At 36.9% G+C, this 16,302-nt stretch overlaps 1 protein-coding gene across 1 annotated transcript in view; it reads right to left on the minus strand.

Moving 5' to 3' along the window:
* Positions 1-16,302, minus strand: part of LOC150080426 (anoctamin-5-like) — a 251,979-nt gene that overhangs the window by 9,720 nt on the left and 225,957 nt on the right. Inside the window, exon 24 of the mRNA XM_090381897.1 lies at positions 13,431-13,624. Coding sequence (XP_090238023.1) covers positions 13,431-13,624 — 194 coding nt within the window. The remainder of the gene's footprint in view (positions 1-13,430; positions 13,625-16,302) is intronic.

The raw sequence follows: 16,302 nt of genomic DNA on the forward strand, positions 1-16,302 counted from the left end.
TGTTGGAACAAACTATCATCTGTTGCTGTGGAAGTAGGAACTTTTTTGAAGTCCACATTGCAGATTGCCTCCTCTTCAGAAATGGTGAGTCAAAGTTTTGTTTATAACAATGTCACTGCTGTTTAGACAGTTCTCAAAGCATTTACAAATCTTTACCAGAAAGAACAGATCTGAATGAAAAAAATTTTTTTTCAACTGGCTGAATAGTCCCTTGCAGTCGGCACTGTTATGAGGAATTGCTGAAATGCCAAACATGGCTTGCGATAATTTGTTATATTTCAAGCTTCCTTATGCACTCTCAGTTTCCTAACCAAGGACTACTGTATATCAATTTTTTCTTTTTTCACAATAATGTCTGGTACGTTCTCAGTTTGAACGAACCAATACCGACAAATATCTATTTATCTTCAATGATATGGGAAAATACTGGAAACTTTGCATTTTTTTTTTAAATACAAAATCATTTCATTTCAATTTGGTTCAAAAAAGTTCTCTGAATAGTGCTATTGGATGATCAATTGATTTTCCAAATACAAATATACTTAATTTAAAGTTAAATAATATTTAATATAACTCTGAAAACTCAGTTGGCAACTTTCTATCTATGAATTCTATTTGGAGCCAGCAAAATCAACTACCATAAAGAAACACACTTTGGTCTTAGGAATTCACACAACAGAAAGTCAGCTAACCACCAGACCAAGTCCACAATTTACCAAATTTATCATAAAGTCATAATAGCTTTTGCTATTAAATATTTGAATTGCAAAACTGTATTGGAATGTATCCACTAGAAAAATTACATTGACTGCACAATATTGGTAGAACTGCACTAACATTTTTTTTAGAACATGTATAAAACAGTGAAGTTTTCCATGACTTATTGTAACATACTACTGATCAGTCCAATCTCTTTCGATATTCATGGCATACCATCTCTCTACTCATTTCTCATAGGCCTTTTATAATCATGATTGACAAGGAAAGCAGCATTTACTGACAGGGGAGGGCAGTGTTTTGGCTCGTATTTCTAGACTCTTATCAACAATACAAGTCAGAGGAGTTGCCATCCTGTACACTTATTTCCTTTGAAAATAAATCTTTGATGATATTAGTTTTTATAAACTAAGTTTTTTTATTGATCTTTAATGCTTTCCAAACTGAGAGAGGATGTCATCCTTGGCCTGTATCATATGTTCTGCATTGGAAATGAAAAACCTGCAGAATAAAGTTTGCTTTATTTTTTTTTAATGACTAACTTAAACAATTACAGCAAATTATTCTCAGGTGTTTATTATAGTTGTATTTGTTAACAAAAATAAGAAAAAATTCACAAAATTTATAAACTAACCCCATCAATTTAAGACCAATTTATTGCCCAAGGGTCCCTCACTTATGAAAATGGATAGTGATGACCTAATCTTCCTGATTATCCCGAATATTTCGTCATCTTCAAATTACTGTCTATTAGTTTCTCTTGCTTTTGCTACCTTATAATACTATTAGATTACTCTAGTGTGACAAAGGCTTTCCTATCCTCTTTCTTGGCTTTTCTTCATTTTCTCAATGTTACCTGCAAGCTACAAATCATCCATATCCTCCAGTTAGTTTCTTTTTCTGAAATAAACATCTGCAGATGTTAAGAAACATCTGGTGATGCTTGTTTAAGGTAAGGCTATCACTTATCAGTGGATAAATTGTTTCCAAGACTGTTGAATGATGACTAGTGCGAATACTGAAGAAAAGGATGGAAATAGACCCTAATTTCATCAATTGTATTTTACTGAATCTGATGAGATGTCTAGGATGACTAGACATCTCATTTTTGACAAGGTGGCCTATTTTCCAAACAAAAATGAACCGGATGCTGAACAGTCCCATATTTCTCCAGTGTCATTTTATTTATAAGTTACATAAAAATTTTCATTTTGTAAGAGACTGTTTTTTAATTTTATTTGATTTTGGCCAAGTTGACTGCACAACAGGAAATAACTGCTGACATTTCAATATACAGAACATTTAAAATTGCTTGTATTAATCATAACAATCAGTAACAATCAATTTTATAAGTAGGATATATTATATGGATAATGTTTTGGGTTAAAAGTAGTTAAAGAAAACAATCATAAAAATAACATTTACTTCTTCACCATCTGTTCCAAACAGATACAAGTTTATAATGCACAATGGAAACATAGGTCAAAGCACAGTCGTCCATGATAGATACTGTATGTTAAAGAAACTTACTTGGAGTTAGGTGTTCATGATTCGCATGCACACTATGCAGTCTCATTTGTGTTTTTTTTTTTTTTTTTTTTTTTATGTGAACCCCAAACACGAGAGGTATTAGAACCTATAGTACTTAGTACCGTGCTTGGGTTGGAGGTTGAGGAGACGAAAGAAGATATTTGTTGACATTGGACTTGAACTTCTGTAGATTGTAATTTTCAGGAAATACGTATGAAGGAAGGTTGTTCCAGAAAACGGCAGTTGAATGAATAAATGAGGAAGATGAAAAGTTGGTTCTGTGGGTTTGAAGTTGGACAGTAAATGGATGTTGGCTGGTGGCGGCACGTGTTCGGACTGTTTTGAAAGAGAGAGCGGGAATTATAGAAGCCAATTCAGAAGAACAGTGCCCATGGAAATATCTGTAGAAGAGGCATGCAGCAGAAACAGTACGTCTATGAGAAAGCGAGTGGAGAGACTCTGTTAGAGATGAATCATTAATTAACCTAACTGCCCTCTTCTGAATGGAATCAAGAAGCCTGAGAGAGGTTTTGGGGGCACCACCCCAAATGTGGGAACAATATTCCATGGCAGGGCGGATTTGCGATTTATACAGAGTGAGCAGCTGTTTGGAAGAAAAGTAACGCCGAGAGCGAAAGAGAAAACCAAGTTTTCTAGATGCAGAGGAAGCAATATTTGTAATGTGCTTGTGCCAAGAGAGATTAGAAGTCAGGGTAATCCCCAAAAGAGATATATCCTTTTGCCTAGAAATTGGAGTGTCACTAAAGATAAGCATAGGAGCAGAAGAATCCTTTTTGCGAGATATAAGACAAGACTGAGTTTTAGAAGGGTTGAAATCAACTAAGTTGTCTTTGCCCCACTGGAGAATTACCTGAAGATCGGCATTTAAGGAATTGGTAGCAGATTTTCGAGAAGTTGAAGCTGATTGAGCTGGACAAGGTTTCTCAAAATGGAAAGTTGAATGCAATGTGCTATCATCGGCAAAACTATGGATAGGATTTCCAGTCAATGTAAGAAGGTCATTGATATACAAGAGGAAAGGAGTGGGGGAAAGAACTGAACCTTGGGGGACACCGGCATTAGTGGAGAAGTTAGAAGACAGAGAGCCATCTACCATCACCCTCAGTGAGCGATCAGAGAGAAAACTGGATAACCAATTACTAAAAACTGTTGGCAAACCATAAGATGGAAGCTTGTTTAGAAGACCTTTATGCCAAACACGATCGAAAGCCTTTGAGATGTCAAGAGCAACTACTTGTGTTTCACCGAACCTTTCCATTGAAGTAGTCCATAAATGGGTAACATAAGCCAGAATATCACCAGTGGATCGACACCGACGGAATCCATACTGGCGATCGTTGATCAGACGGAAGGTTTCTAGGTAGTTTAAGAGTTGGCGGTTAATTGATTTCTCCATTACTTTAGAAAGAGTAGAAATAATTGCAATGGGACGATAATTGGATGGGAGGGATTTGTCACCCTTTTTAGGAACTGGCTGGATATGAGCAAATTTCCAAGCAGAAGGAAAAACACCTTTGGAATAAGAAAGTGAAAAAAGGCGGCAAAGAATAGGAGTAAGTTCAGGAGCACAGATTTTGAGAACAAGTGGAGAAATACCATCAGGACCCGGAGTTTTCTTAGCATCAAGATTCATCAAAATCCTTCTGATATCCTTTTGACGGAAGACCACAGGAGGCATTGAATGGACCGTGTTGGGAATGGTGGGAGGTGTTTTACCAAGTTCATTAATACATGAGCTGGAAGAAAAATGGGATGCTAGCAGGCCAGCTTTATCCTTGGCTAAAGTGACAACAGAACCATCTGGTTTGGACAGAGGTGGAAGCAGAGATGGGCAAAAGTTGCGGCCAATAGCTTTGGCAAGAGATCAGAATGCTCGGCTACCATTAGGGCAAGTAGCAAGTTTTCTACTCTTAGCCTGTTCAAACTCTAGTTTGGACTGATTAATAACTGCTTTACAATTGTTGCGAGCTTTGGTGTAGGCAGAAAATGAAACTGAAGAATTAGAAACAAGCCAATTACGATATGCAACATTCTTCTCTTGAACAGCCTTAGCACATTTATTGGAAAACCAAGGTTTAGATAAAGGACGAGATTTTAAAGTGGAGTGTGGGATAAAGGATTCCATTCCTGCAAGAATAATTTCACTGACACGATCTGAGCAAACGTTGACATCAGGAGTTTTGAAACAGTAATCCGACCAAGGAAAAGAAGAAAAGAAGTCTCGCAGGTCATCCCATTTTGCATTCTTGTAATGCCAAACAACACGAGGTTGGGAATAGCCATGAGATAAAGGTTCCATTGGAGAAGAGACAATCACCAAGTTGTGATCTGAAGTGCCTAAAGGACCTCTCACTTCGACCGTGTACTTAGAAGGGTTGTTTGTGAGAAAAAGATCAAGCGTATTGGCTGTATGATTCGGATTGTCCGGTATTCTTGTAGGTAAATGAACAATCTGTGCTAGGTCATTAGTAATTGCAAAAGCCTCAGCATCTCGACCTGCTGGGTCGGTGTGACTAGAAAACGGAAGCCAGCTGGAGTTGTGAACATTAAAATCACCAAGGAAAATTACCTCACTGTTAGGAAAGTTGGACTGGAGAAAGTCAAGTTGCAACGAGAGGAAGTCAAAGAGCTCCAAGTGATTAGTGGAGTTGGGAGAACGGTAGAGACAACAGATGAATTTGACACAATGAGGTAGAGAGATTTTAAGCCAGAGAAGATCAAAGAGAGGAGATTCCAAATTGCCAAGTCTCTGACAGGGAATATCAGAACGGACATATGCACAAGTACCACCTTTGAGGCGAAAGGAATCATACAGCGAATAATTTGGGCATCTGAGATGAGCAGTAGTTGAATCAACCGATAACTGAGATTCTGTCAGAAAAAGTACATGGGGTTTGGCAGACTGCAAGTGGAAATGGACATCGTTGAGATTAGAGTTGAGACCACGTATATTTGTGAAATGAATTAGGAAATCCTTGGGAGGTTTAGATCTTTTCGCAGATAAGCTTGTTCTATTAGTTTGACAATTCATGGTGTATTCAATAGTAAGAAAAAGTGGGTGGGACATGCTGTATGAAGTAATGAAATTTTTGGATATGGCGTACATGTGGTAAGAATATACCCAGATCCTTGACATAACGTGGCCTCGACAATGCTCCCCGCATACACACTACTCGGACTCCCTCCAGTCACTATCTGGCAGAGTAGAGGTAGCAAGATTATACACTAGCTGATCCGGAAGCCTCCTAGAGAGTTACCAATAGGTTCGGTCCGGTGTACTAACTAGCGGCCGGCCTGCGAAAACCGTTTTAGAGCTGTACCCTCGAAATGTAAGGAATATTGGATCTCGCCACGACGTTCATCATAACCTCAAAAGTCATCAATCATACTGCATGATGGAAGAGATAGGGAAGGGTTGACCGGAACTTAGCTCTAGAGACTAAACATGGGTTCCACCACTTCAAGCCTCCAATAAGCAAAGTGGTGGTATTTCACCGGTTGATGAGAGTCATCAGTAGTGGTGGTATCTCACCGGTTGATGAGAGTGTTGCTTGTGTGTTTCCATTCACTCTAGTGTATGGCCCTGAAATGAAACGCCAGTTATCCCAGTGAAAGTCACCAAGATTATCCCATCCAAAAGATTATTATAGGTCTGATCAATGTTAAAAACAATGCTGCTTGCTTTTTAAAAATTTAGGGCATCATTAATCAAAAATTTGTTCAGAATGTGAACCAGGCCTGCTATAGAGAAGTTCAGATTCTGTTCAGGACTGGGTACAAGAGAAGCACTGTTTTGTGCCCAGGTCATGATGCAAAGGTGCAAAAACAACAGAGTGATGCCCATCTTTGTTTTATTGACTTTGAGAAGGCCTTTAATCTAATCCAACATACCAAGCTCATCAAGGACCCTGAGGAGTCCAGACTTGATGAAAAGGGCATACGAATAATCAAACACCTCTACAGGTGTTTGATTATTCATATGCCAAACGGCATCTGCTGTAATTGATGGCAGAAAGCCAGAAAACATCAACTTTGAACGTGAAGTGAGGCAAGGATGTATATTCTCCCCCTCCTATTTAACATTTACTTGGACATCTTCAAGAGAGCATTAGATAGAAGAAATGAAGGAATATCTGTCAATGATAGAGTGAATAACAACCTTCACTTTGCAGATGACATGTACTTTGTACAACTAATGTGCAGGACTTAGAGATACTCCTCAATCATGTGAGTGAAGAAAGTGAAAGAATGGGCCTCGGGATTAATATCAACAAGACTAAGATCATGATCCTTAATGGGGCAATGCCAACACCTCCTCTCATGTTAAATGGAAGGCCGATAGAGAGAGTTGACAAAATCAAATATCTGGGCTGTTGGATCAATGACAAAAACGAACCGGGTATAAATCGGATATGACAAAAATGAACCAGATATGGAAATAAAAAAAAGCAACGATTGAAATGACCAGACAGTATTTTCTTAAAATGAGACCTGCATTGTGCAATAGAAACCTGCATCTCCACCTCAGAATCCAGATTATGAGATGTTACATTTGGTCAGTTTTGTTGTATGGTGCCGAGACATGGACACTGAAAACTAACACCTTGAAAAATGAAAAAACTAGAAGCATTTGAAATGCGGATGTACATAAGAATGCTAAAGATACCACGGACAGCAAGAGTGACCAATAAGAGTGTCCTGCAGAGAAATGGAAAAACTCTTGAATTGTTGAAGGAGCACATAAAGAAAAGAAAAACAGCGTATCTTGGACACTTGATGAGGAACAACAAATACGCAATTCCACAGCTAATTATTGAGGGGAGAATGGAAGGAAGAAGAAAGCCAGGGAGAATGTACATCATGGCTTGATAACATTAAGAACTGGACAGGACAGAACATCGAGCAGCTGTTCAGAGTTACCAGAGAAGAGAGACATTTGCCATGGTGGTCGCCGACCTCCGTTAGGAGATGGCACACAGAAAAGAAGATTCAGTTGGGGGAAAATGTTAGGAAAAAGTGCCACCAATTGTTTGACATTCCAGTCTCCCAATAATAATAACTGGAAGCATAATAATTTCAGTGGAACTGAACTGCTTCACAACTGGAGCCTAGCAATGCTTCCAGAAGTGGCAAGAATGTTGGGATATTTGAACATCATAAATGAAGAGGGCTACTTTGAACAGAACTGCTTATAAAAATTTTGTATTACTCAATTTTCTTTTTAGAAAATTACAATTTTTAGAACTTCTTGATCAGACTGTACATTGCTATAATGAAGGATTTTGAAACAAATTCAATTACAAAAGCCACTGGCAAAGAACATCTTTATTATCAAAACACTAAGGCTAGAATAAGTTATCACACGTTGTAGATGAGAAGATATAAAAGATGATAATTATATCTTATTTGTCCTCCCACCACCATTACCATCATACCTTTAGTCTTTTGGACGTGTATCAAAAGCCTTCAACTTGATCAATTGAGGTATTATATCACGAGTTCTTTTACTTAATTAATGGTGTTTATTTCAGCCTTATATTTATTCAATACACTATAACTACAGGTTTACACCATCATAATATGCTTTGACACTAACTGATATAATATGAAAACCTATTTACAATAAACAAAAGCAATAGCAATGTTTATTATATTAGAACATTTAAAAGGTGCATCATGGTATGAGCATAGAAGAAGTAAGTGAATTTAATTTGCTAAGTAGCCATTGTGGTATCCAGAAAATCATACTGTTATGTAATGCACAGTGGTTACAAGTGCTATCATCCCACACATTGTGGAAAAAGCTTAGCACAAATCTTCTCAAGATGGGAGGAATTTAAGGATTTTTTTCACACTGTGGATAAACTGGTTGTACTTGAGCAAGGGTTGCACAGAAACTTCAGTAAAACACGAAAACTGACCATGCAATTTACATACATTTAGAAATGATGCCTTATAGTCTTATCTTCTTGGTACAAAACAAAACAATCAAACAAATTTTATTTATGCTTGCTTTTTTAATGCACATATCTTGATGTATCTTATTGCATGTTCTACGCTGCAGCACAGAGTGATTCCAACAAGCATTAAATCTCTTATGCTCATTATTAAAAGTATAGGATGATGATGACCCAATACCACACATTGCTAATGACGTAGAGGGTAATATAGTGATGCATGGATATAAACTGAACTGCAGAATGCATTTAATTCAGTTTAAAGTGAAATGGCATATGGAGCACAGTTCCATGAATTTGAACATGGACAAAACATTGGATGATAGGGTTGGACTTAGTATTAAACAGATTTTAGAGATTAAGTTTTCGTAGAGATCACTGCATAGAACATTGTAAGTGGAAGATGAGGGGAGATGTGAACATTGAATCACAAAGCAGTCAACCTTGTATTTTGATAAAGCTGTGTAAAACTGTGCATCAAAATAGTTTCCATAGACAAGCTAAACAGCACAAGCTTGCAACCACAAAAAAAAAAAAATAATAAACAAAATCAATGTTGGCAATAGTTACATCAATGCTGTCTTTGTAAAAACTGGACAATGTATTCTCTAGAGTAGGGGTGGCCAACTTAATTTGTGATGCGATCGACTTTTTTCCTTCAAAATATGCCGTGATCTACCATCTCAAAAATTTCATTGCACACGGTTAAAAAAAGTTAATCAACACATATTGAAAAACGTTGTTTATAAATTTTAAAATTTTAATTTATGCGAAGTTTGTGTCTTCATGTCATCTGCCAAGCTTTCAAAATCGGGGATATACTGTGATAAGGCCAACAGTAAAGAATCTTCTGTATGCAATCCGTAAGAGTAGAGCGATTTTTTGTCTTTGTTTGTTTCAACCACGAAAAGGCCGATTTACATTGGAACCAAAACAGGAATTTAAAAGTTCACTGCATTTTTTTACATTTGGGTACTTTTCTCGGCAAACATATTTCCAAAACTCTTTTTCTGATGATCTGGCTTTTAGGAAGGTATCGTTTCACAATGTAATCATTTCATTTTCAAGTAATATTTTATTCATGTGAAAAATCGCACCGATTTTTTTCTGCAATTTGTTTCGTATCTAAGTTGACATTAAATGGATAAGAAATATTTTGAACAATGTCTTGAATTGTTTTGAAATCACTAAATCTGGTTTCAGAATCGTCCACAACATTCTCAATTTCAGAAACATATTTCTCAATATTAAATTCAAAAACAGGATACTTTTGCAAATGATCTTGCATATTTGCAAAATGGTTGAATTTATTTTTCTTTGAGATCCTTAGCCGTTGCCAAAAATTGATATTTATATGCAAAAATACTACTAATCATGTCACCCACATCTTTATTTTTTTTTCTTGTAATTCCAAATTCAGATCACTTAATTTACTGGTAAAATGTGCCAAAAAAAGCCAGATCACACAACCACTCCGTATCGTGTGGCTGCTGATAATCATCTCCCCAAAAAAGTTTGATCAACGAATTTTTTAATTTCATTCAGCAAATTTCAAAATCTCTGTAGAGACTTACTCCGACTCAGCCACCTTACATCTGTATGTAATATCAGATCTGGTTCGTTTTCATCAAGTTGCATTTTGAAAAGTCTCCTTGGAAGAGATTATCCTCTGATGGAATTCACGATTTTGCAATCTATGTCCATAACACTTTTAGTATTTAATCTTTTGCTGGCTAACACTTCTTGGTGGATGATACTGGCAACTCAAAAAATCTGGGAATTCATCATCCTTTTGGCACAATGTGATGAATCCGTTAAGATGCCCTGTCATTGCTTCAGCTACATTTGTTGTTACTGATATGAGCTTAAATAGTGATAATTTAATTTTTTCAATAAAATGTTTTAATGAGTTAAATATATCAAGACCTCTAGTTCTTCTCTAGTGGCAGAATCATCAAAAACCATACAAATAAAAATGAGCAACTGAGCTGTATCACTGACATCTGTAGATTAATCAACTTTTTAAAGAAAAGGACACACAATTAGCAATATCAGCACAGTATTTTGAGATAATTGCAGATCTTGAAGAGCACTTTTAATTTCAATTTGTTCTTAAAATTTTCAAAAAGAGAATATTATTTCTAAAAATGGGTCTTTGATGAATGCCATCAGAAAATGGTTTGCATTTTTTTGCAAGACGACGACTCACTTTTAAATGATGCTACAATTACTGCTTTAGATTGTAAATTAGGTGTCATGAAGAAATTGTGTGAATAAACTGGATTTAAGTTCTTCTAATTTATTTTTTCTAAGGTCGCTATTCAGCGGAAAATCCAACTGATATTTACCATGGAGTGCGTTGAAGCGTCTTTCTAAATTCCCTTTTTTGGGTATAGCCATGGAAGCATTGCAAATCAAACAGCAACATTTTTTTTCCACTATTACAAAAAAGTATTCTAGTTCCCACTCTTGATGAAAATGATACGTTTTACTCTTTTTCGTAGTATTTATTTTAAATCAAAAGGTATTAAATTAACATATAAGTACTGTCCAGTTATTAAATCAGCAAAAGCAATGCTTACCGAATAAAACACTTTAAATTGCGCGAACCAGAAAAATATTTTCTGAACAGCTAACGTAGGATAATTGATGAAGAGGATTCCCGAAAGAGAAAGTTGTTTCCAAAATAACCGGACAAACACACCAGTGTCTATTGCTCTGTTTGGTTATACCATTATAAGAATCAATTTTGAATGCCTTTGTGATATTTCTCTAAAGCTATTTCTGGAGCTCACGACCATAAAACAATAAAAACTATTTGCATTTTCCAGTTTATTGGGCTTTTCTGTTAGTGCAATCTAATTATAAACGGGTAGTAAACTCAATCTTATTGCATTTGTAATAATAACGACAGGTGGAATTCTGTGGTATTTTACGTTTATTATGATTCGTTACTATTAATGAATTATGAATGATCAGTCTTGTTGTAGCTTTGGAGAAATGTGTTTCTCCTTCAATGAAATCTTTAATCATGGATAAAAAAAAAAAAAAAAGAATAAAATTTCAAAATCTGCTCTTTATTCCTATTTTTGAAGCTTTGTAAAAAAAAAAAAATAATAATAAATAATGCGCAGGTAGCGAAACCCACTGCGCAATATAAAATTTTGGTAGTATACCTGACCGCGCAAATCGAGGGATGACTATACAGGGTGTTTCAGTTAAACGTTTCAGAACTTCTAAGAGGGGTAGGGTACATCCTGACAACTCGAAATCATATAGCAATGTGGGTTCGGAAATGCTTTCCTGAAGCGGTGTTGTACACAGAAGCACCATAAAGAAAAGAGACCGTAAGTGAGAAATCGTTTTAATAATACATGAAAAGAAGCAAAAAGGTACATGGATTAAAGTAAGTGTTCGAAGTTTCTTCCACGGGCTACAATGCACGCCTCACATCTCCGACGCATGGACATCCGAACATTCTGGAATACTCCAGGCGAATTTCGAATTTCTTCGGCAGCTACTGCGATTCTTGCAACCAGCTCCTCAGCATTGTCAACAGGGGTGTCATAAACTAGCGATTTCATATGACCCCAGAAATAAAAATCAAGACATGATAGGTCGGGTGACCGAGCAGGCCAACGCACGGGACCACCACGTCCGATCCACTGTTGACCAAATGTGACATCCAGGTAGTTACGAACATCTCCGCTATAATGGGCAGGGGCTCCATCGTGTTGGAACCACATTGTCTGTTGCGTCGATGCAGAAATCTGTTGATCTCTCAAAAGTTGTGGCAATACTTGCTGCAGAAAGATCAAGTAGATAGGTCTGGTTAGACGACATGGTAACAGGTAACGTCCGATGAGGTGATCTCCCATAATACCGGCCCATACATTGACTGAAAATCGAATCTGTGCTGCACGACGTCGTATTGCATGCGGGTTCTCGACCGCCCAGATATGGTCGTTATGCGTGTTGAAAATTCCTTCCCTTGTGAAGGATGCCTCATCGGAAAACAACACTTCAGCAGGAAAAAGGGGATTTGTAGCACATTTTCCAAGGTACCACTGTGCGAAAGCAATACGAGGTTGAAGAAACTTCGAACACTTACTTTAATCCATGTACCTTTTGCTTCTTTTCATGTATTATTAAAACGATTTCTCACTTACGGTCTCTTTTCTTTTTATGGTGCTTCTGTGTACAACACCGCTTCAGGAAAGCATTTCCGACCCCACATTGCTATATGATTTCGAGTTGTCAGGATGTACCCTACCCCTCTTAGAAGTTGTGAAACATTTAACTGAAACACCCTGTATATTTAAAATTCGTTGTGATCGACTGAAATTAAAGCCGCGATCGACTCGTTGGCCACCCCTGTCTAGAGTGATGAATCATAGTATTCACTGTTCCAATCTCATGGAAAAATCTGGGTTCAGCAATAAGCACAAAAATGCTTCCCATATTGGTTGCCCCATCCCAACAGTAGTAGAAGCAGATCACATGCAGATGCTTTTCATAATTTGGCATCAGACTTCATTTTTGTAGACAGTACAATGAATGGATTCTTCTACCATGATATCTAAATGATTCTGATCTTCTCTGCTGATGGCATTTTACAGTGAAGGGCCATACACATTTCAACACAACAATACTCCTTGCCATGAACTACAATGCATCATGACTTTGTTTGAAGAGAATAATGTGTTATCAATAAAATGGCTAGCTTAGAGCTCCAATCTTAATACCACTGAGGCTCTGTATGACGAACTGGAGAGATATATGTGTGAAATCAACTATGGGCACTGACTTCATAAGTTGCAAAAAAAAAAAAAAAAAATTCGTGCACAAGGAATGGAGAAATATTTCTACTGCCACTTATGAAACTATTGGTAGAAAGTTTGCCACATATGCAGTCTACTTTATTGAAAGCCAAAGGTGATCTTACACCATATTAAAACTGTGCCAATACTTTGGATAACAGTGTATATGATAAAAAAACAATCAATATTAAATTAAAATATTTCTAATCAACAAATCATAAGTTGACCAATTTAATACTGGGTTGTAATTTAGATGATGCAGCTAGCTAATTTTACCATTTACTATTCATAACAGAAAAATCAAGTTAAGCATAATACCGTTAATTACTGAAATTGAAAATGCACTTCAAAATAACATCTATTTACAAAAAACTTATTAACTTACCGACATAAATCAACATGCATAGACACATTCCGATCTACAATAAGTGGCTTAGTTTCAATATATGGAGGAAAATCACTTGTATTAAAGTAGGAAAGACTGCTATTAACAAATCCTTTCAGCGAACCATCTGGAGAAGTTGTTAGGCGGTAAACCAAACGAGGAATGGTATCAGAGGTGAAGGCAATTATAACAGCCTATAATGAATAATAATAATAATAATAATAATAAAAAAAATTTAAAGGTGGGCGATAATACTCATTTATGAAATACTTTTAATGAATTATGAATGATCAGCTCTTTTTGTTGCTTTGGAGCCGGGGCTATCTCCAAGGTAATTCATGAATGTATCCTCAAAAAAAGATGTATAATGAAACTGACCAAGACAAATATTAATAACAGTAATATTAACCTCATAAAATATAAAATTGGAGAAGTCTCTGAAAGGTTTCCACAGCCATGATCTAAAAATGTAATTTCTTTGTGGGAATTGAGAATTTTATAATTACAGTACCATCTCAATATGTGATGTCTGGTACCAGTTTCAAACATAACTGAGTGTGATTATGTCCAACAAAGTAAATATATATTAAACAAGTGTATGACAAAATGACAAGAGAATCAAAAAGACCTGGGGTTAATTGGGTCATTTTATTTTATTAATAATAAGATATACAACAGGTAACCATAAACAGTGTATATGAGAGCAGAACAATGGGCAGAGTTGATAACAATAATAAGAAATCCAACAGAAAGATAAACCATTGATATAAATTCAAACATTAAAATTATATATACAAAGGAAGTATGCATTAAGTTAAGTTATCGGTAAAACAAATATTAAGTAAATTAATTAAAGAAGAAAAAAAAAAGTAATAAACTATATAAATAAATGAGAAATACCGGTGAAATACCACTACTTTGCTTATTGGAGGCTTGAAGTGGTGGAACCCATGTTTAGTCTCTAGAGCTAAGTTCCGGTCAACCCGTCCCTATCTCTTCTATCATGCAGTATGATTGATGACTTTGAGGCTATGATGAACGTTGTGGCGAGATCCAATATTCCTTACATTTCGAGGGTACAGCTCTAAAACGGTGTTCGCAGGCTGGCCGCTAGTTAGTACACTGGACCGAACCTATTGGTAACTCTCTAGGGGGCTTCCGGATCAGCTAGTGTATAATCTTGCTACCTCTACTCTGCCAGATATTGACTGGAGGGAATCCGAGTAGTATGTATGCGGGGAGCATTGTCGAGGCCACGTTATGTCAAGGATCTGGGTATATTCTTACCGTGTGTACACCACATCCAAAAATTTCATTACTTCATACAGCATGTCCCACCCACTTTTTCTTACTATTGAATACACCATGAATTGTCAAACTAATAGAGCAAGCTTATCTGCAAAAAGATCTAAACCTCCCTAGCACTTCTAATTCATTTCACAAATATACGTGGTCTCAATTCTAATCTCAGTGATGTCCATTTTCACTTGCAGTCTGCCAAACCCCATGTACTTTTTCTGACAGAATCTCAGTTATCAGTTGATTCAACTACTGTTCATCTCAGATGCCCAAATTATTCGCTGTATGATTCCTTTCGCCTCAAAGGTGGTACTTGTGCATATGTCTGTTCTGATATTCTCTATCAGAGACTTGGCAATTTGGAATCTCCTTTCTTTGATCTTCTCTGGCTTAAAATCTCTCTGCCTCACTGTGTCAAATTCATCTGTTGTCTCTACCATTCTCCCAACTCCAGTAATCACTTGGAGCTCTTTGACTTCCTCTCTTTGAAACTTGACTTTCTCCAGTCCAACTTTGCTAACAGTGAGGCAATTTTCATTGGTGATTTTAAATGTTCACAAATCCAGCTGGCTTCCGTTTTCTAGTCACACCGATCCAGCTGGTCGAGATGCTGGGGCTTTTGCAATTACTAATGACCTTGCACAGATTGTTCATTTATCTACAAGAATACCGGACAATCCTAATCATACAGCCAATATGCTTGATCTTTTTCTCACAAACAACCCTTCTAAGTACACAGTCGAAGTGAGAGGTCCTTTAGGCACTTCAGATCACAACTTGGTGATTGTCTCTTCTCCAATGGAACCTTTATCTCATGGCTATTCCCAAACTCGTGTTGTTTGGCATTACAAGAATGCAAAATGGGATGACCTGCGAGACTTCTTTTCTTCTTTTCCTTGGTCGGATTACTGTTTCAAAGCTTCTGATGTCAACGTTTGCTCAGATTGTGTTAGTGAAATTATTCTTGCAGGAATGGAATCCTTTATCCCACACTCCACTTTAAAATCTCGTCCTTTATCTAAACCTTGGTTTTCCAATAAATGTGCTAAGGCTGTTCAAGAGAAGAATGTTGCATATCTTAATTGGCTCGTTTCTAATTGTTCAGTTTCATTTTCTGCCTACACCAAAGCTCGCAACAATTGTAAAGCAGTTATTAATCAGTCCAAACTAGAGTTTGAACAGGCTAAGAGTAGAAAACTTGCTTCTTGCCCTAATGGTAGCCGAGCATTCTGGTCTCTTGCCAAAGCTATTGGCCGCAACTTTTGCCCATCTCTGCTCCCACCTCTGTCCAAACCAGATGGTTCTGTTGTCACTTCAGCCAAGGATAAAGCCGACCTGCTAGCATCCCATTTTTCTTCCAGCTCATGTATTAATGATCATGGTAAAACATCTCCCACCATTCCCAACACGCTCCATTCAATGCCTCCTGTGGTCTTCCGTCAAAAGGATATCAGAAGGATTTTGATGAATCTTGATGCTAAGAAAGCTCCAGGTCCGGATGGTATTTCTCCACTTGTTCTCAAAACCTGTGCTCCTGAACTTACTCCTATTCTTTGCCGCTTTTTTCACTTTT

The sequence above is a fragment of the Mastigoproctus giganteus genome, chromosome 9 (assembly GCF_048544385.1).
Source record: "Mastigoproctus giganteus isolate SK-2022 chromosome 9, ASM4854438v1, whole genome shotgun sequence".
Lineage (NCBI taxonomy): Eukaryota > Metazoa > Arthropoda > Arachnida > Uropygi > Thelyphonidae > Mastigoproctus > Mastigoproctus giganteus.